This window comes from Epinephelus fuscoguttatus, linkage group LG5 (assembly GCF_011397635.1).
Source record: "Epinephelus fuscoguttatus linkage group LG5, E.fuscoguttatus.final_Chr_v1".
Lineage (NCBI taxonomy): Eukaryota > Metazoa > Chordata > Actinopteri > Perciformes > Serranidae > Epinephelus > Epinephelus fuscoguttatus.
The window spans coordinates 5722480-5743308 of NC_064756.1; the positions used below are offsets into that span (position 1 = coordinate 5722480).

Genomic DNA, 20829 nt, shown 5'->3' on the forward strand with positions numbered 1-20829 from the left:
TGTACTGCTATAGACAGGTCAGCAAAGCTCACCCAACTTCCACCAGGTCCCATATCCACGTCTCAGGGAAGAAAGTGCGAACTGTCTCTATTGGAGGAGCAGGAGGAGCAAGAGGAGCAGGATCAGCAGGGAGAGCGGCTCCATAAGAATTCGGAAGATGTAATTTTCTGCTAAAAGTTCTCATCTTGTGGTTCCTAAAAACTGACAAAACCAGAGACATAACACACTCATGACTTTTGCTCATACTATCCTTATGACGAATTGCTATGGTTCACCAAGGCCAACATGTCTCACCAGAGTGGTGCATGGTCAATGGGCAGTAACACGATGTAAAAAACCCATTTGTTGCCATCTTCAGTCCCAAACTCTACATAAACCAGCAAGATTTTAATTAGTCACTGTAAAACTGGGGTTATCACTGCATCAGTGACGCCTGTTTTAATTCAGTCGTTTGTATAATATGTACAGCAAAAGCACTTTACAAACTGCTGCATAACAAGTACCCGGAAAATTTCAGAAGCATGATCTTTCTTGTCATGTCTACATCTTTGTCTTCGGGAAGAGAACATGGATCCTATTCGTCTCCAACTGCTGCATTGCACATGATCTTCAACCTCATGTGGAACACTGGGTGCTTTCTTGACAGGCAACAGGTCAAATATCTGAAATTAAAGAAGCTAACATTTATTTATTTTTACAGGGCTGTTAAAAAGTTATGCCTTCATTTTTTAGATTCATTTAAAATCATTATATTGTCAGGAAATCATGCACATCAGAGTTTCCCACACAGAGGCCATTCAGATGAATCCTAAATGATGAAGATATAATGACCCTGATGAAGACCTGTGAGTCACAACTCGTTAGTCTTTTTAATCTATGATGTCAATAGAAAAAATAAAGTACAGTAGTAAAATAAAGGCATCTAAATTTTTGCACAAACCCTATAGAGTGCCTTGGATTGTTTGAGGGAGCATTGCATTTTATATTTTTGGATTGAAAGTATAATTTACTCATGCAATGAGCCCTTCACAAGACGGAGTAAACAAAGTACACCCGAAGTATCCAAAGAGCACCTGTATATCTGACTACTACTAAGACCCAGCAGCGCTTCTAGTCTTTTGTCTTCGTGTTTTGATAAAGACATAATTTCTCCCACACTATGTTGTCAGTGCCAAAGCTTAAAATCTCTTTCTGCTTTTTCTACTAATGAGATGCATTCATTAATAATTAAACAGCAACACAAAGATAAATTTTGTGCATCTGCCAAAGTGTTTTAACATGAGTCACCAAAGTCAGCACTAAGAGCATAAATCACAACTGACATCCTGTCATCTCTCTACTCTAATTAAGACATGAAATGTCCCAATATATACAAAAAACTTACAGATGGTGCTCAAGCACCTGCCTTTTTAGCTTCTGACTAGATAAGTGCTTTTTGCAAGACAGTTTTTTTCCCATTTCTTTTTCTAATTTTATATTTTAGTTTTTAAGTTTGGCCCATGCCATCAATTCTCATCTGGCATTTAAGTTTCTGAGAGCCTGCAGGGGCCCCTGCCCCTCATTCCGCGACTTCACTTGTTGTCACAGCCATCATGGTTACCACTCACAAATCGAGCGCCCTGCAGAGCAGCATCACGTCTCCCTGACCTGCTTTAGTGAACAGCCTGGTGATGATAGTGATTGCCCTAAGCCTCAGTATTGTTTGTTACTGTTGTGAAATTAAACATTTATGAAATAAATCTCAATACAGCAAGACTAATTCAGGCAACAACCCACCATTAAGCTTAACAACAAGCAAGCTTGTCTGGCGTGAAAATCACACCTTCTCCCTCCAACTCTGACTGAGATTCGGGTTCACCAACTGCCTAGTGCGAGCGGACACAGGCGCTGAATTGCTTTCCCACTTGTCTTTTATAAACCAAAATCAACGGGAAATATCTGCGTCTCCATCATGGCACTGATAATTCACTTAAGGATATCTGACATGTGATGAGGAGAGGAAGACTGTGGAGCTGCGAAAAACAATCAGTCATCCAAGTTGGACAGATAATGTTGCTCTACTGTATGTGTGCAGCCTGCTGGGAGCCAAGTGCACAGGGACCAACTATAAAGTGCAACACAGAAAAGAGAAATATTCAGTGAATTCACCCTTCATCTGTAGTGTCAAAAAATATTAACTTCAAAAATCTTTTTTGAGCCAGTTTTAAAATTTAAAATAAAGACAAAACTGTTGTTAATGAATAGTCCTAATTTTAGTCTAATTCTTTTCAAAAAGTTATGGTTTTAACAGTTTTGTTAACTCTCAAATTATTCTGTGGCCCTTGCACCATTTTTAAGAAATCGTTTGCTGAACATGATGTCACGCGTTTCTTATCCCTTTCTGCACCATACAGGTGTTAAAAAAAATAATGCATGTGGTCAGGGATGGATGAAACAGGGGGTGGGAGGAGAATATGGATAAAGGTTTACTTAACATGTAACAATTACTTAACATCCGTTTAAGGTGGAGCTTTCAGTTCTGATACATTGCTGGATAATTTGAAAAATCAGAAAAAATGATATTATAATTGTTTCATTCTGTGAGTAAAATCTGAATCTACAGTGTAACCACTAACTCTCTGTAGGTAAATATAGTAGTATAATGTGTTTCTCTTAAGTAGAAGTACAAGTACACAGTATGTAAGTAGTTTTCCACTGAGTTGCTTATTTTTCTAAGTGCTTTTTAAAAAAATGTTAAGGTGTATTGCTCTCGACCCAAAGACGCACAGTGGTGAGTGTGAAGTTGAGCTTCTCAAGAAAGCTGCAAGCAGCAACACCACAGGCCAAACAATTATAGTTTGTATTCTGAACAGGCAGATTTGGAACGGGCACTGCACCAGTGTTTTATCTAATTTCCTGTATCTTAATGCCTTCACATTATCCATCCATCCATCCATCGATTCATTTTCAACCGTTTATCCAGGGCCAGGTCGAGCTAAGCACTCCAGACGTCCCTCTCCCCAGCAACGCTTTCCAGCTCCTCCTGGGGGACCCCGAGGTGTACCCAGGCCAGATGAGATATATAATCCCTCCAGTGTGTTCTGGGTCTGCCCCGGGGCCTCCTACCAGTGAATTTAAAATCCTACTGTTAACTTATAAAGCTCTAAATGGTCAGGCTCCGTCATATCTTAGAGAGCTCATAGTGCCATATTATCCCACCAGAACACTGCGCTCTGAGAACGCAGGGTTACTCGTGGTCCCTAAAGTCTCCAAAAGTAGATCAGGAGCCAGAGCCTTCAGCTATCAGGCTCCTCTCCTGTGGAATCATCTTCCTGTTACGATCTGGGAGGCAGACACCGTCTTCACATTTAAGACTAGACTTAAGACTTTCCTCTTTGACAAAGCTTATAGTTAGGGCTGGCTCAGGCTTGCCTTGTACCAGCCCCTAGTTAGGCTGACTTAGGCCTAGTCTGCCGGAGGACCCCCCTATAATACACCGGGCACCTTCTCTCCTTCTGTCTCTCTCTGTTACTGCATCTTACTAACTCGGCCGTACTGCATATCACTAACTCGGCATCTTCTCCAGGGCCTTTGTGCTCCACTGTCTCGCAGGTTAATTTATATCGCAGCGGTGCCTGGACAGCGTGACGTGTGTGGTTGTGCTGCTGCCGTGGTCCTGCCAGATGCCTCCTGCTGCTGCTATCATTAGTCATTAGTCATACTTCTACTGTTATTATACACATATGATTATTGTCACATATGTATACTGCCATATGTTAATACATACTTTCAACATATTGTACCACAGTAGCCAGAACTATAACTATAATATTATTACTTTCATTAATGTTGTTGTAAGCTACTGTCATTACTGTCTGTCCTGCATCTCTCTCTGTCTCTCTTTCTGTCTTATTGTGTCATATGGATTACTGTTAATTTATTATGCTGATCAGTCCTGTACGGCATCTATTGCACGTCTGTCCGTCCTGGAAGAGGGATCCCTCTTCAGTTGCTCTTCCTGAGGTTTCTACCATTCTTTCCCCCGTCAAAGGGTTTTTTTGGGGATTTTTTCCTGATCAGCTGCGAGGGTCATAAGGACAGAGGGATGTCGTATGCTGTAAAGCCCTCTGAGGCAAATTGTGATTTGTGATATTGGGCTTTATAAATAAAATTGATTGACTGATTGATTGATTGATGTGCTTGGAACGGAACACCTCTAACAGGAGGCCCCCAGGAGGATCCTGATCAGATGCCTAAACCACATGGCTCTACTCTGAGCTCCCTCCAGATGTCCAAGCTCCTCCCCCTATCTCTGAGGCTGAGCCCAGCCACCATACAGAGGAAACTCATTTCAGATACTTGTATTCGCGATCTCATTCTTTCGGTCACTACCCAGAGCTCATGACCATGGGTGAGGGTTGAGACGTAACTGGACCAGTAAATCGAAAGTTTTGCCTTCCAGCTCAGCTCCCTCTTCACCATGGCGGTCTGGCGCAGTGCCCACATCACTGCAGACGAAGCGCCAAACCACCGATCCATCTCACGCTTCATTCTACCCTCACTCATGAACAAGACCCCAAGAAACCTGAACTCCTTTGCTTGGGGCTTCCAACCCAGACGGGGCAATCCACTGTTTTCCGGCTGAGAACACTGCCTCAAATTTGGAGGTGCTGACTCTCATCCCAACCACTTCACACTCAGCTGCTAATCACCCCAGTGCATGCTGGAGGTCACGGTGCAATGAAGCCAATAGAACCACATCATCTGCAAAAAGCAGAGATGGAATTCTGAGGTCACCAAACCGGACTCCTTCTTCCCCCCGGCTGTGCCTTCGGATCCTGTCCATGAATATCACACTGCTTCTCAGTGTTCACATTTTTACTATCATTATTTGTCTATTTTTAGTGGATTCCAGCAGTTACCTTGTCTGCATTCAGAGTCTTCCCAGGCTCCTTGATGAGGACGCTCTGGTCGACAGCGCTCACACCACACAGAGAGTCTGGCTGGGCCGTCACCTGCAGGGTGGTCTCCTCTCCTGGGACAGCTGAGGATGGAGAAAACTCCAGCGATGCCTAACACACACAGACACACAAACACACACACTGCTGTAAACATGTGACATTCCAGTTATCTCACCTCAGCTACATCCCATTTCATTACAATAGCCCGTTAATAAAAGTAACCACGTATGAAAAAGTTAACAGGTCCAAGTGAAAACAGACTCTGGGTAAATGACAACAATACATTCAACATGCAGTTGAAAAGTAATATGTGTAAAGTTTATGTTTATAATTGTAATTTGTATTTGTGGCTTTTATTGTTTCTTCCCCTTAACATAGAGTGACCTTATTTTGAAAGGAGTGGTCATATGTTACAAAAATTGACAGTATCTACTGTGACGTCACACATTAGTTTGTGCACTGCCATTTTGAAGCCCCGACTTTGGCATTTCGGCTGTTGCCATCTTGGCTGACGCTGGGGAGAGCGAGGGGTGGATCTGAGCAACCATAACAAGCACTGTATAGCCTACTGACCTGAAATCCTGAGTGCAGAGCTGATCTTCTTCCAGGACCTGTTTACAAGTGTGTAGGCCTATGATAATGCATCTGCCTGTATCCTTGTTAATACTTTCCAAAACCTCTGTTGTACACTTCACACTTTCCCCTACCCCGCTCGGTGCCCAGGTTACCAGCCTGCTCTCTTCCTCTCTCTCGTCTCCCTCCCTCCTGTTCATGTACTCACCTTGCTGTGTGTTTGTAACCCCCACCCCTCCCCCTTCTGCTCAGCGCGGACACATACACCACACATATTGACCAATCATGTGCGGCTTGAACAGAAAAAAAGAGAAAAACAAAAACAAAGCAGAGTATTGGACAGTGGCAAAAATAAACAACACAGCTCCTGGGAGAGAATGGTAAGGCTTAAGTTTTGATCCTTCAGAGAACTGTATTTTTAATTGGCTTAGCTGCATTGTTGCCTTGAACTTTGAGGGTGAAAAATAAGAATGCCAAACAAGTGGTCCTTAAATATGCTTGCAACTGTATCGCTATCTAGCAAACTAGACTCTACACAGGCTAATTCTAGAGCTAGGCTAGAGAGCTGGCCTCATTGAGTTTGTCAGTATACATGGGCAGTTACTTCAGACACTTGTATGTTGTATGAGCCATATTTAATTTATCATTTATTATTTACTCATTGAAATGGTTCCTCCGTATCACTAGGGGGCTGTATTTGGTATCAGGGCGGCTGCCGCTGACCTGGGGTCAACTCAGGCCATTTAACCTGGTTCAAACAATGTACAGGTTTTTGCCATGCTAATTTGGGGGAAGCAATTAGTTTTCTACTGCCCTCACTGTGCTTTGTGAAGTAATCTGCGTTATTATTTTTATGTTGTTGGATATGACGTTTACAAAACTTTTGTGGAAAATAAATTGCCGGATTATTCCAAGTTCTAAATGAGGACGCACATCGCTTTCTTTGAGCGTACATCAAAACAATTAACTTAGCCGAGTTAGCATTAGCAGCCAGTAGTGGCTACAGTATAGAACTTAGCCATTACACTTGTACTTGTAACCATATAATGCCAACATTTGTTTGTTTGTTTGTCTAGTTTATTTTCAGCTTTCAAGTGTAAAACAAAATTACAACATTTGCATTCGGTGCTTTTCGTACAATCCAGTGGCTGAAAAAGGGATAGGGAGAAGCAAGAGCTTATCGAGCCCTACCCCTGGCTCACAATCACTAGCATCTGAAGGACAAACTACCATGTTTACATAAAAACAAATGTATCAATAAAGAGAACAGTGAAAAGTAAAGTGCAATAATGTATAACGTGTGCTTTGTTTCAAGCATTTGCTGGCTCGGAATGACATTCTTCAGTATACGCATTGAAACAGTATACGTACAATTGACAGATTGTACAAATTTTTCAGATACAAATGACAAATACTATATACAGATTCAAGTGACATACAAAAGATTATTCAAGTTTGTTGTACAAATTATGCAAGATGTAAAATACAAAAGATATTCAAAATATTATCTGAATTCCCGACTTAGTTGTGCAGATTACAGGAATAAAGATGGTATTCGCTTAACCAGTGCACACATACAAGCGGATGGGGTTTATAATAATGATAATATATATATGGCTACTCAGCATTTTCCTCATCTTTGTAGGTATTAAAGAAGTATTTTTTTTTTTAATTCTATTTTTAAAATGATTGACATGAATACTGTTTTGCAGGCCCTCATCTAGCCCATTCCACAGTGTCACTCCGTACGACGATATACACATGAGCTTGAGGGTGGTACGAACCAGTGGTTTTCTGAAATTTAGTGGTCTACGTGAGTTGTATCTTCCCTCTTTATTATGGAACAGGTTCTGTACATTGTTTGGTAATAAACCATACCTTGGCCCTGTACATAACCTGGGCAGTTTTGAACTTAATCAGGTCTAGAAGTTTCAATATGACTTTAGGAATAGAACATTTGTATGATCAAGATAACCAACATTGTGTACCACTCTCAAGGCCCTCTTTTGTAATGTGTATAATGAGTTTATTGTGTTTCCCCATACTTCGATACAATAATTTAGGAAAGGCAGGATCATAGTGCAATAGAGAATATGTAGTGCTTTTTGGTTCAGGATGTTTTGTGCCTTACTCATGACTGCAATGCTCTTTGCCATCTTTGTCCTGACATAATTTATGTGGGGTTTCCAACAGAGTTTAAGATTTAGTATAACGCCAAGGAATTTATTTTCATAGACCTGTTTGATGTCAATGTCTATTTTCAAGGAAATACTGGGTGGAATCGCACGGTTACCAAATACCATGAATTTGGTTTTGGTTCAATTTAAAGATAATTTATTTTCATTAAACCAGTTTATCAGTTTATTCATTTCAGATGTAATGACCCATAATAAATGTTGGATATCCTTCCCACAACAAAAGATGTCGGTATCATCCGCGAAAAGCACACATCTTAGGGTGTTTGAGATACATAAATCATTGATATATAATATATACAATTTCAAGGATCGACCCTTGTGGTACCCCACACATAATTGTCATACGTGATGATCTGTGTTCCCCCGATCTGGACAAATTGCTGTCTGGCTTTAATATAGCTCCTGAGCCAGTCAGCAGCAACTCCTCTAATCCCATAATGTTCCATTTTTCTGAGTAGTATTTGATGGTCAATGGTGTCAAATGCCTTTTTTAAAATCAATGAATACTCCTATTTTATAATTCTTTCTGTCAATGTAGTTGGTAATTTCTTCTGTCAGGTCTATTAAGGCCATTGATGGTGATCTCTTGGCTCTGAAACCATACTGGCATTCAGACAGCAAGTTGTTTCTCTCAATAAAATCATCTAATCTGTCCACAAACAGCTTTTCAAGGATTTTAGAGAACTGGGGGAGCAGAGATATCGATCTGTAATTTGTGAAGTGTTGCTTGTCACCGGCTTTGAAAATCGGTATCACTTTCGCTGTTTTCATTTCATCAGGAAAAGTACTATTTAACAGTGATAAATTGCAAATGTAAGTCAAGGGCTTGACAATCATATCTATTATTTTCTTGTTAAGTGTCATACTTATATTATTGCAGTCGGTCGATGTTTTATTTTTGCATTTTCTTACAATATCCAATACCTTCTGCTCCTCCACTTCCCTCATGAAAATAGAGTTGGGGCTGCAGATCCCCCTGCCTTTTTGTGTTACCCCTGCATCTGGCTGTGTGAGTATTTCGTTGGCCAGTTTTGGTCCACTGTTGACAAAAAAGTTATTAAAGCCATTTGCAATGTCATCCATATTATCAATAATTGTGTTCTTATCAACGCAATTAAGGATAGTCTGCTGAGCTTGAACCCTTCCTTATAATTTCATTTAAGATACTCCATACTTATTAACTTATTTTTGTATGTCTTTTTTTTCTATGTTACCGTCAATATTATTCGTATATATATTATCAATTAACGTTGTTGTATTACTAGTTATCAATTCAGTGGTGTCTTACGAGTTTCAGTCTAGTCTAATCGATCAAGCAGAGATATGGGCATGGTGGTCTAAGGAGCAGCCCTCACACACAGCTGCAGCGCGTGTGTGTGAGGGCTGCTTAGAGTGTGTGTGACTGCTGCTCCACCAGAGAGCTGTCTGAAGTGTGATGGGAGAAAATAGTCTATGCGAGGTTAAAGTTTTTTTGAGTTAACGTTGATAATGCACCGAAAATTGATGCAACAAGTCGCTTGCTTTTTAGAGCAGAAACTCAAGACGTTGACGCAGTTATTTTCTCATTCAAACTGCTGATTTTCGGCACACATACGGGGTACATCTCACAGCTTCCTTGACAACGTTTCCTTTGCTAATCTGTTGTCTTTGCATAGAAGACCATATAATAGGCCTACAACAAGGTTATTATGTAGAAAAAAGGGAAACTATGACACTTTTCTTTTAAAAATTTAAGACTGCATTTCAATGTCTATTTTTTATGGTTGATCATTTTCTTTTTTACAATGGCTACATGAACATGAACATTAAAAGCATTAAAGATGAGTTGACTATGAACCTAATAGCCTATTTTATTTGACATTTTGTTGTGATAACCAGATTATGCCTTTTTGACTTATAATAGAATCTACCAGCAAACAATTTATCATCAGGGCTGTTTTGGAGATGTTGATGACTTTTTCACCTGGTCTGTTTGATTTGGAGAGTCTGGTTTGTGGATAATTTGGCTCCTGGTCAAAACCTCCTGGTTGAAATCTACAATCCTTACAGCTTGACACCACTAAATCTCCCTAAATCTTACACACTTGTCCTTCAATATGGTGTTTTCCTTATCCAGACAGCTATCCAGGTACAGATCACATGCTAAAGCTGGTATAAATTGGGTCAAATAGCTCACACTGATCAGGGAAGTACTACTGTTTACCGATTAATGATAACATATTCTGTTACAAGTGTTTTCTCTTAGTTCAGGCTGTTGTCTTTCACCTGAAGATTTTGATCAATTGTACAATAAATCTAATATCTAAACCAAACATCATCATATAAAGCCTTTATCAAAGAGAGTGTTAAATATCAACCTGGCACATCACATGCCTTTTTCTCACACTGACCTTGTGACTGAAGCATTTCTCAGTGGAGAAGTCAGCACTGGTGGCGATCACAGTCTTACTGGAGAGGATGGTGTAAGCCACAACCTGGACAACTGGTGCCATGTCTGGAGACACTTTCAACTCAAAGGACACCTCACCCTCCGACACTGAAACAACAGATCAACTGTTAAAACGAAGATTACAATATTGTAACCCTAGTTCTATCAGCACAGGTGAAGCCCTCTACTGGACTCTGTGGGTAATACTCCTCTAATCATGAGCACGGGTTCATACACTGACAGCTGGCCAATCAGGCACGCCTACATGAACACATGTGGAGACCACTGTATGTGAGAGGTGCCGCCATAAGTCAATCTACACCCTCTTCAGCAGGTGGAGCCCAATGAATGAACACCCTGTCACGACATAACATCAACCAAGCTTTACTGAACCTGACCAGCTTAAGGTTACTCACTGTAGCCTTTGACTTCTAGTAGGGGGCCCTAGCCAACCCAGGCGAGCAACTGAACTGGCCAGAGCTTCGGCCTAACTTTGCAGGGGTCAATAGACAAGCAACAGACACCCTGCACCCCACATTTCCCAGGTCATCAAGGAGCAAGGAAACATGTTTGTGTATCACGCCGAAAGGGGAGTCAGGTGCAACACCGTTGACATACGCCAAACCCTTTTTACCAGTCCTGTGTCGCTCCAGTGAACACAGACCCTGAAAAAGACCCCAACATGTCCAAGAGATAGAAACGTATGAACAGACGGGGTGTAGACCATTGATGCTGCCCTACATACATCCTCGACACTCACCCCACTGAACAAGTCCACCGACACTCTCTGGAGTGGGCACAGACCACAGCGGGACGGTCCCTGTCCACCTGCCTGTTGGCTTGGCAGATGCATTCACAAAGCCATCTTGCAGGGTGTTTCTTGGATAGGGCCTTACTGGCCACACACCAAAGCACACAAACAGTGTGCAATTCACTGTCACCAAACAGGGTGTAGGCTGACTGATGGTAGGCAAGCCACCTCCTTATACACAGTGGGTTCCGCACGTATTTAGGTAGGCACGTCCCATTGTTCGGCTACATTTATTCAGATCTCAGTGTGTGAACGCATGCTTGTGATTGGAGCAGTATTACCCATAGAGTCAGATAGAAGGCGGAGCCTGTGTGAGATAGAAACAACAATCATTCACATGCCTCCACTCATCAGTGAAACAGCAGTCGGAAGTCTATTTGGCTATAATACATAAAGAACATGGAAATGAGGCTACAAGCCTGCAGCTAAACTCATCATTTTAGGAACAATCTTTACCTACCTTGTTCACTGTGCTCAACCTTTTTAAATCCTTGCATGACAATGGCCCCTCTGGATAAAATCTGAAAAACATAAATCAATAAGTTACTCTGCTGTGTAAAACCTTCTTACCCTTGACAGGATACTTAAGTTACAGGCAGGCTCAGACTGGCCATTGGGCAATTCTATCAAATGCCAGTTGGTCTGGCCCTCAGTGTGGACTGCAAGGTGACCACCAGCAATGTTGAAAAAACAAAACTAACAACAAAAACAACATTGTAGGAAAATTAAAGGAAGACCTGCAGGCTGCAGCTCACTTGACTTGGGGATAATCCATCTGATTAGGGGTCACACTATGGGTAAAGAAACAGGCGACTTCACCAGGACTCACCAAATACATCACATCCACAGAGCTCTGGCTCTGTCCAGCTATAGTGTATCGGATGGTGATAGTCTCTTTTCTATCACAGCGAAGTGGTTTGTCCTTCTTCTTCAACACCAGAGAACTGGCAGTTTTAGAATGAGGAGAAGGTGGCCGGATCAGGGACAAGGTGTGAACTGCCTCCTGATAGTGTGGGCGTCTGTCTGTGTGCTCTGGCGTTTTTGTAAGACGAGCCTGGGGTGTTGAGAAGAAGCATCAACTAACAGTGGTTAAATTAGTCACATGTAGTTTTTATTAGTGAATCAGGAGGTCCTGGAAAACACAAAGGGTGCACATCCAAGACCCAAGTGAGAAAAACAAAGCTGAACCGTGTAATCACAATACTGATGATGAAACATTTGATCCCAGTATAGATCTACATGCAGTATGCCATTCCAGCCCGGTCTCATTCAAAAGTTGTCAAATACCACAGGTTTGGCAGTGCTTTCAGCATCAGACACTGACGCCAAAAGCCACCTTTCATGTCAGTTTGCCCACTGGCAGAGGTGGAAAAAGTACTGAAAAATTCTACTCAAGTAAAAGTACCTTTATTTTGATGAAATTCTACTTAAAGGACAACTTCGGTATTTTTCCACCCGGGCCCTATTTCCCCATGTGTATGTGTGTGTATGATTCATGGGTACCACTCGTTCTAAAATTGGTTCAGTATTGAGCTGCGAAATGAGCTAAAACGGTAATGGGGGCAAATGCGTCCCGTATAAACGTGCTTTTTTTCGCCACTGACCGGTTCAGATTGCCAGTGCTATCTCTGTAGATAGCATATGGTAGCGGCCCTGGGGCAGTGGTGAGTGTGAATGAGTGGAGTCAGCTGTCAGTCAGTGTTGGAGCAGAAAGGCGGAAGTTGTCCCCGCTTGGTAACCCCTGGAGTGTTAGCGGAGTTTTTGGAGTGCTCAAATAAACTAGCCTTTTTCCTGAACACAAGAACAGGATGTCGCGCAACACCCTGTACAGCTTTCATAGGCTGCCTTTGTCGGACGGCGAGATGCTGAAGTTGTGGCTAGTTGTGCTACAAATGGATGCTAACACTCCTCTGCAGACACTGCGCCTTGCAGACCATCGGGTCTGCAGTGCTCACTTCTCCCAAGATGACTACTGCCAGCCGAAGAAGAGAAGACATCCAATCCCGAAACACCTCTTCCTCAAGAAAACGGCTGTCCCACGAGTAGAGAGAGCTACAGACACAGTGGAGCAAAGCTCGTGACATCACACAGCCCAGAGGTAAGGGTAAGGCTACGTTAGCATGCTATCTACAGAGATAGCACTGGCAATCTGAACAGGTCAGTGGCAAAAAAAAAGCACTTTTATACGGGACGCATTTGCCCCCATTACCGTTTTAGCTCGTTTCGCAGCTCAATACTGAACCAATTTTAGAACGAGTGGTACCCATGAATCATACGCACACATACACATGGGGAAATAGGGCCCGGGTTGAAGAATACCGAAGTTGTCCTTTAAATACAAGTAAAGCTGCCCATCTAAAAATCTACTCAGTAAAAGTAAAAAGTAGTTCGTTTAAAATGTACTTAAAGTAGAAGTTACTTAGCTACTTCCAACAACTTGATGGGGGCCACTCCTATGCAGTGCAAAAATGGTCCAGGGGTCATAAATCCAATCCAAAAACTGGTTATTTTTCTATGATGAACCGCAGAATTCAATTAAATTTAGGGCTGCACAATATCATTAGAGCATCACCATCGCAATGTGTTCTTGTGCAATAGTCACATTGTGAGACTCGCAGTATAAGTTCATCATATCAATATAATATTAGTCAAAGGCAATATGCCACACTTATTTGCTGGTTAATACTTTAGGTTGTGAAGTTCTCAGTTTCCATGACAGTTTGATTGTAAAATGTATATTTCAAGCAAATACAGCCTTTCTAAATCCCAAATGATGACTTCTTTCCAAATAGAGCTTTTCAATTTATTGCAATACACTGTATATAATACATATTACAGTATACCAAATCGTTGTCACATTGTCAGTTTTGTCTAATATTGCGCAGCCCTCATTCATTTTGACTCACCAACACAACTGTTAGACTGATGATACACAGAGCAACTTTTTGAGCAATATTGTTGGGCATTATTCTCAGAGATGCAAACAGGTGTGTGGTCAAAAAAGAGAGAGCTTGTTGAAGCGAAATTCTGAATATTAAAATACACTAACACTAATTTGGAAGAATACTGTGTATTCCAAAACAGAACAAATCCATTGAGCAACAGTGTTGCTCAATGGATTCTGCCCACTGTAACAATTAGTCCACTGTAACAATTAGTTACTTTCCACCTCTGCCCACTGGTGACAGAAGGTCAGTGTTTCCCCTATATGCAACTAGCAGCAGTGGTGCTCCGCTGCTGAAATATGACTGCTGCTGCTGATTTATTTTTCTTTTTTTTTGTCTTAGCTCTTTAGAAACTACTGTTATATTATTTGGCGCTACGGACACTTCATATCCAGGTCAATTCACACACTTGTGAGTAAAGCATACACGAGGAGAGGGCTCCGTCTTATCTCTTCATAAACTAAAGCTATATTATTTTGTGCAATGGATGCTTCATATAATAATAACAACAACATAACGATATACTATTTATAGTGTTATATGGTGAAATGTTTCACTTTATAACGTGATGACTTATATTGTTTAAACGACAGCATGTCATTTCTGTCTCTACATTGTCGCACCTTTACAATCCTCCTCTGCTCTCTGTATCGCGCACAGCGGAGTTCAGCCCCGATGCGCACACGCACACGCACACTTTCGTTTCGTTCATTTCTTCGTTAATTTCAACTGCAGCGTCTGCTTCTGCCGAAGCACTCCCACCCTTCTCCATCTCTCTCTCCAGTAACTAGCTGGCACTGGCTGCTTGTTCTGGGTCAATTCCACGCGAGATTTCCGACATTCACCCTTTTGGTTTCCATTCAGCCGAAAGCTTTTTCTCTTTTTTTTTTTCCTTCTTAGTAACGGATGTGATTTCAAATGTAACAAAGTACAATACTTCAGTCAAAATTAACTTCAGTAAAAGTACAATTACAGATTTCAAAAACTACTGAAAAAATTACAAATTACACAAAAAACTACTCAATTACAGTAACGTGAGTAAATGTAATTAGTTACTTTCCACCTCTGCCCACTGGTGACAGAAGGTCAGTGTTTCCCCTATATGCAACTAGCAGCGCCGCACCGCCGCACACTCATCTGAGTACGCTAGAGCACGGCTAGGGCCGCATTTTCCTGACCAAACCCGATCCAAGCCCGATGCAGTTTGTTACCTAACATAGTTATTATTATGGACAGTGTGTTAATAACCATCAAAAGACTGCTGTTACGCACAGACAAACAAGCTGCTTGCACAACAGCGCAGCACGGCACTGTACGCACACTCAGTTGGAGCGAAGTCTGTGTTGCGTTCAGGCATTGTGACATAAATAACAACTTCCAGCACTTAAATAGGTCATAGCACAAAACGGCAGCATGTCAAGTGAATTTTTAGTTTTATTATGTTCAATGAAACTGTATTTTCCTAAATCTTGAGACACCTCATATGTAAGCTAGACAGACATTTCACCTGCTCATTACTGTGCACACATGTACTGTATGTACTTAGTCCTACAGAGCCCTTCTGGTGCCAGTAGATACATAGGAACATCCCAGCATGCATACAAAAAAGTTTTGCGCATGTGAAATTTTTTTTCCATGTGTGTGCTTCACCTCCGCTGCTACAACTCCATCCTAGGGGAAACACTGAAGGTCCTTTTATTTCTACAAGTCTCCAGTGTGTATCCCAGAACCAAATGTAGCTCATGAAACTGTACTGCTGTGACAGAAAACACTGGTTCATGGACATACATTCAATATAATCTCACTTACTCTAAGTGTGATGTCCCCGTTCAGAGTCGATGTGTTAAATGAGAAAGTGGCAACACCATAACTGTCTGTTGTGAGGCTCTGTAACAGATGCGATGACCATGTGCCACCTCTGAACAGGTAGACCACTGTGTCAGGAATGGGTGTATCATTGTAGTGAACCACTTTAACCTGTTGGAACCACAAAGTCGTATTACTGAAAGTCATCATTATTTCAGTTTTACTGTGTACACAATCACAACTGCTTTGCACTTACTTTTCCTTCCACAACTGATCCCTGGTCATAAATCTTGGGTGTGTCAATAAAAGAAAGCTTTCCAATGACATAAGAAATCTTTACTGCTTTTCCTTGTAAGTGTGAAATTCCTGTTAAAAAAAGGCTCCCTGTTAAAACAGTGTGCAACCTTCTTAAAACAAAATACACTGTTTCCAAAAATAACTGAAAAAACCCCATACCTGTCCCATCCTCTGTCACCTTGGCACTGAGAACCAGATTATCTTCTGGCAGCAAATAAAAGCGGGAAAAAATTTGGGGGAAGTTTGGTTGCGGGACAGTTGACATCTTGAAAATAAAAGTAGCACAGCCGTTCTTGTCTGTCTGGAAAGCACAACATAAAAAACAAAAGAAAATGAGAATGGCATTTGTGTCACCCAAACAAGTTCCTGTTTGTGATTGTAAAACAAGTCAAATGTGCTCTTTTTTTAAGGTTGTAAAAGTTTTCTAGTTTTCCATTTTTCAATCCAACAGTCCAAACGAAACATTGAAAAATAAAGTCAATGATCTTTTTACATTGATTTGACAATTCTTATAAAGATCTAAATCTTGCTTGTTCATGAGAGCAGCCATACACAACCAGTGATAATGGCACCCTAGTTGTGCTGTGCAGCCTCATGTTAGAAAAATGCACTTGTCACCTTATCCTGCAGTGATTGTTCTGATGCACCGACATCCTGATTCACAAGCTTAAAAGTGACTTTAAGCTTAGTTACATACTACGCTGCATCTCATTTATTTTTCAGTATCAGTAAAGTCAGCAATGCGAACAGGTTGATTGGAATGTATTTGCAAGTTGCAGACAAAGTCTTTACTCAATCCCAATATACCCTGTGCCCCTACCACTTAGCCCTAACCCCTTAGCTTGAGTTGAGAGTTCACATAACGATAGGGTGTCCTGATTCTTGGCTAGGGTGAAGTGTAAGGGCTACATGGCCCTCCAAAGAAAGGTTTTTCCAGGGGCACACTCCAAATTTGAGTGTTCAGAGAAATCTTCAGCAACAGGGCTGCGCAAGCAACAAAAGAAACCCACAAATGCATTTCCTTCATTCATAAAGATTTAAAGGTCTGGTGTGAATGATTTAGTGGCATCTAGTGGTGAGGTTAGAGACTACAATGAAGTTAAACTTCTTTTATGTTCCAAGCATGTAGGAAAATACGGTGGAGAATGTGGGTAATTTCATACCACAGAAACATATCTTTTTGGCTTCATGCATCACTGAGCAATATTTATAGGAATGAATGGGGGCTCACCTCCAACGCTGTATCCAGGTCTCTTTATACATCAATGACATAAAAGTCTCATTCTAAGATAATTAAAACATGATCACCTTAGTTTCAGGTGATTACATACTAATGAAAACATAGTTAATATTTAAATCAATTTCTGCCAAAATATCCCCCTAAATCCTACACTGGACCTTTAAAAAATAAATTAATAATCATATCATTTTAGTTTAATTTTGTTTAAAGGTATTATGTATAATATCATTTTCTCTAATCAAACAAAAGAAACAAACAAAATAACATTAGTTTTATGCTAAGGTCTTGATAGCTAGCTAGCGATCTAATGTCAAGTTGTAATTGCTATTTTGTGCGTGACACATAACATTGTTATCTAAAGACAACACTGATATTAGGGGTGTAACGATACATCGCTCCACATCGATACATCGATTCATTGATTAACGATCCGATTATATCGATGCAAAATGAAAACATCGATCCATATCGTCGTCTTAAAGATACACATTTATTTTGAAATTCACATAGCACGTCTGTGTCACCATTTCTGGGCAAGCGTGCCTCCGCTCAAACAACAAACAGAGCTCAGAAATAAAATGGTCAAATCATGTTATAGTTGTTTTTGTGAGCTGATGTAAATGATTGTGTTAGATGGGCATATGATATCGCGTTATATCGACTGAATCGAATCGAATCAAAATCGTACCGTGACAGACATTGTGATATCGGCAAACATCATATCGTCATCCCATCCAAACAAATCGATATAATATCGTATCGTGATGAAGCTGGTGATTTACACCCCAAACTGATATTACTGTTTTGTTATCTTAATACATTATTTTCTCTAGATAACGAGACAATTTTATCATCATGCTGAAATAAGGAGATCATTTATGCCAGCAAATAAGATACAAAAAAATTTAAAAAGCAACATGGGAATTCTTGGCTTCCGCAGGTAAAGATCAAAGTATTTTTTTTTTTTTTTTCATTTAACCAGAAACTGTGTTCATGAGTATTACATCTTCACAGTGTGGCTGTAGACATGTTGTTTTATTTGAGACCTGCCTGATGAATTCAGACTGTTGTCATGCACTGTTGGCACGTTTTCCTGCAAAAAGTATTGCACAAAAATTTGTACATATCCCACATAATGATGAGTCAGTAATTCACGCATTACTCAAGTCTTTTAGAAGGCTGCGATCAGATGACCACTGTGCTGACTGGAGTAAACAGGGAAGCAGTCCTGGGCCTTTCCCTTTGTTTGTAGTCACCATCACACCCAAATGAAGCCCCTTCATTAAGGTGTAGGGTAGAGTGGACGTTGTTAGAGAGGGTGTAGGGGGTGGCTAGAGAATGACTAGTCTTGTTAGGAGGCAGGCTGGGGTGATGGATTTATCACAAAACACAGGAGTTTGCCCTGGGACTTACGCTTGGAGACCAGTCTCGGAACTGTGTGAACTCTGAGTTAACTTTGAGTCATTATAAAGTGCATCTTCACCATGTTGTTTTCCCTAACTACAATAACTTTACTTGCCTAAACCCAACCTAACCTTCATAACTTTGCGTTAATTACATAAATCTTCGAATGAAAAGCCCACGTCATTCGTGGGCTGTTTATTCCTAGGATATCATACAAACCATTGTTTGAGAGTATACTGATGAATTTATGCGCATATATAACCACATGTAAGACTGATGTTTTTGATGACACTGTAGAGATGACACTTAGTAGTTATAGCAACTGTACCTGCAATGTTTCCTCCTGGCATTCTTCATCTCTTCGGCCATGAAGGATTATTCTAGAATTTATCAGAGGTTGGCAAATGTTAAGTTCAGCAGTGCCAGGCACGGGCTGTCCATATGTATACCTGGGAGGAAAAATAAAACAATTTAAGTTGTGTTGAAAAAAGGCTAATTTATTTGTTTTAAAGCATATTTTGGCATGACTACTCACTTTGCACATACGTCAACTTTGATTTCTTCCTGGGCAACGCTTATTTCATCAAAAGTCTTTATTTGTACACCAAATTTAGGCAAAACTGTGGGGAAAATATGGTTGTTAGCATCCTTTGGTCATTAAAAACTATAAACATTGACAACACAATACTAACTTACCATATTTCTCCACCTTGAAGCTATGATGTTGTTTCAGTCCGTCGACCTCCACATTAACTTTGTAGGTGCCTTCACGGGCCTCCGAGTTCAAAGAGTAAGAAAGCTGCAGTATTTTACCATTGGATGACTGATTCAGCCACTGTCCAATCCGGTTGCCCCTCACATCCTGTTAAATAAAATAAACTGGAAGAACACTGGGACCCTATGGTGACTTTCATAAGCCTCCCATTCAGCATTTGTATGACAAAAATGACTGAAAACATTATAAATTCCTTTGCAGTCAAAAGTCAAGTAAATCTGACTATTTTTTATTCAGTTGGATCAAAATGCCCCATATTTTCAGAAAATGTGATGATCACTAAAAACTTTTCCACACTTTGGTTCTAATTTTTTGATGACCACTCACTATCGCTAACCATTTAAAATGTTAAGAACATAAAAGGGCTCTAGTTTCCCGGTACGGCGCAGGGTGGCTAGTTTTGAGCAGCGCAACCCAGGGCACACTCAGTTTGGTAGTTTGGCAGACTGAGGTGTGCTGAGATGGGTGTGGTGGCACAGCAGGGGGAGGTGTCGACAGATCTAGCTTGGCGCAGTGACAGTTTCGTGCCAAAAGGCTTCGCTGAATGTGCACTAAAAGCTCACCAGCTGAAACCAGGTCTACTGTCAGCACAGGCAGAGCGCAGCCGGTGTAAGCGGAAGTTTGGCTGACCAGCGGACAGTGCGCACACGTCACCAAAACTTCACAGGCAGGTTTCCAGAATGTCAGGCACATTAACGATGCAATAAATACCCACAAAACCACTATTCAATGCAACTATCTGCAATCAGCACATAAATGTATCTCTATATCAACTGTCCTGTCACATGTGATGTCAGATCAAAGGGGATTGGCACCGTTTGGCACGTTTGGCACCTGTAATGGAAACCCAACCTGATTTGATTAACACAGCTGCAAACTAATGAGTTCACATCCCTCTCAGCCAACCACAAACCACAAACAGCCACAGCATCAGATAGGGAGTATATATTCAGCATCTGTCATCTTAGAAAAGTCAAAAGAAAAGAAACAGAGTGAGACTGCGAGAGAGAAAGAGAGAGCGCACACGCGCACGAGAGAAACGCAATATTGATTTACAATTGTGGTGACCTCCTCCCAGGCTACCTTTGCATCATCAGCCCGTGGAGGTCTGCTCGCAGTTCTGTACATTCGGACACTGCGAGCTTGGACCTCCCGGACCAAAACATCAGTTTCCTCCTGGGAGAAGTTTGGCCGTCTGACGCTGCTGCTCTCTTCTGCCATGGCGAATTGAGTAAACTCTCATTACGCCTTTGTGCGGCGCATTTAAGGGCGAGGAGAGGGGCTCATTTGATTGGTGTGATGTGTGTAAAACCCACTCCACGCCTTCTCTCCGCCCTCTTTCTGACTTGCGCAGGTAGGAGGGACGGAGGTGGGATAGAGGAGTAGCTGCGCCAGGCGCACGGTATGCCAAA

The 20829-nt window shown here is 41.3% G+C and overlaps 1 protein-coding gene across 1 annotated transcript in view; it reads right to left on the bottom strand.

Moving 5' to 3' along the window:
• LOC125889145 (alpha-2-macroglobulin-like) overlaps window positions 1–20829 on the bottom strand; it is a 46142-nt gene that overhangs the window by 14443 nt on the left and 10870 nt on the right. Inside the window, exons 6-18 of the mRNA XM_049576883.1 lie at window positions 19339–19504; window positions 19178–19262; window positions 18971–19091; window positions 16158–16299; window positions 15958–16067; window positions 15705–15872; window positions 11780–12004; window positions 11411–11471; window positions 10102–10247; window positions 4902–5051; window positions 504–662; window positions 295–367; window positions 33–201 (exon numbers count right to left, since the gene is read on the bottom strand). Of these exons, the coding sequence (XP_049432840.1) occupies window positions 33–201; window positions 295–367; window positions 504–662; window positions 4902–5051; window positions 10102–10247; window positions 11411–11471; window positions 11780–12004; window positions 15705–15872; window positions 15958–16067; window positions 16158–16299; window positions 18971–19091; window positions 19178–19262; window positions 19339–19504 (1775 nt within the window). The remainder of the gene's footprint in view (window positions 1–32; window positions 202–294; window positions 368–503; window positions 663–4901; window positions 5052–10101; window positions 10248–11410; window positions 11472–11779; window positions 12005–15704; window positions 15873–15957; window positions 16068–16157; window positions 16300–18970; window positions 19092–19177; window positions 19263–19338; window positions 19505–20829) is intronic.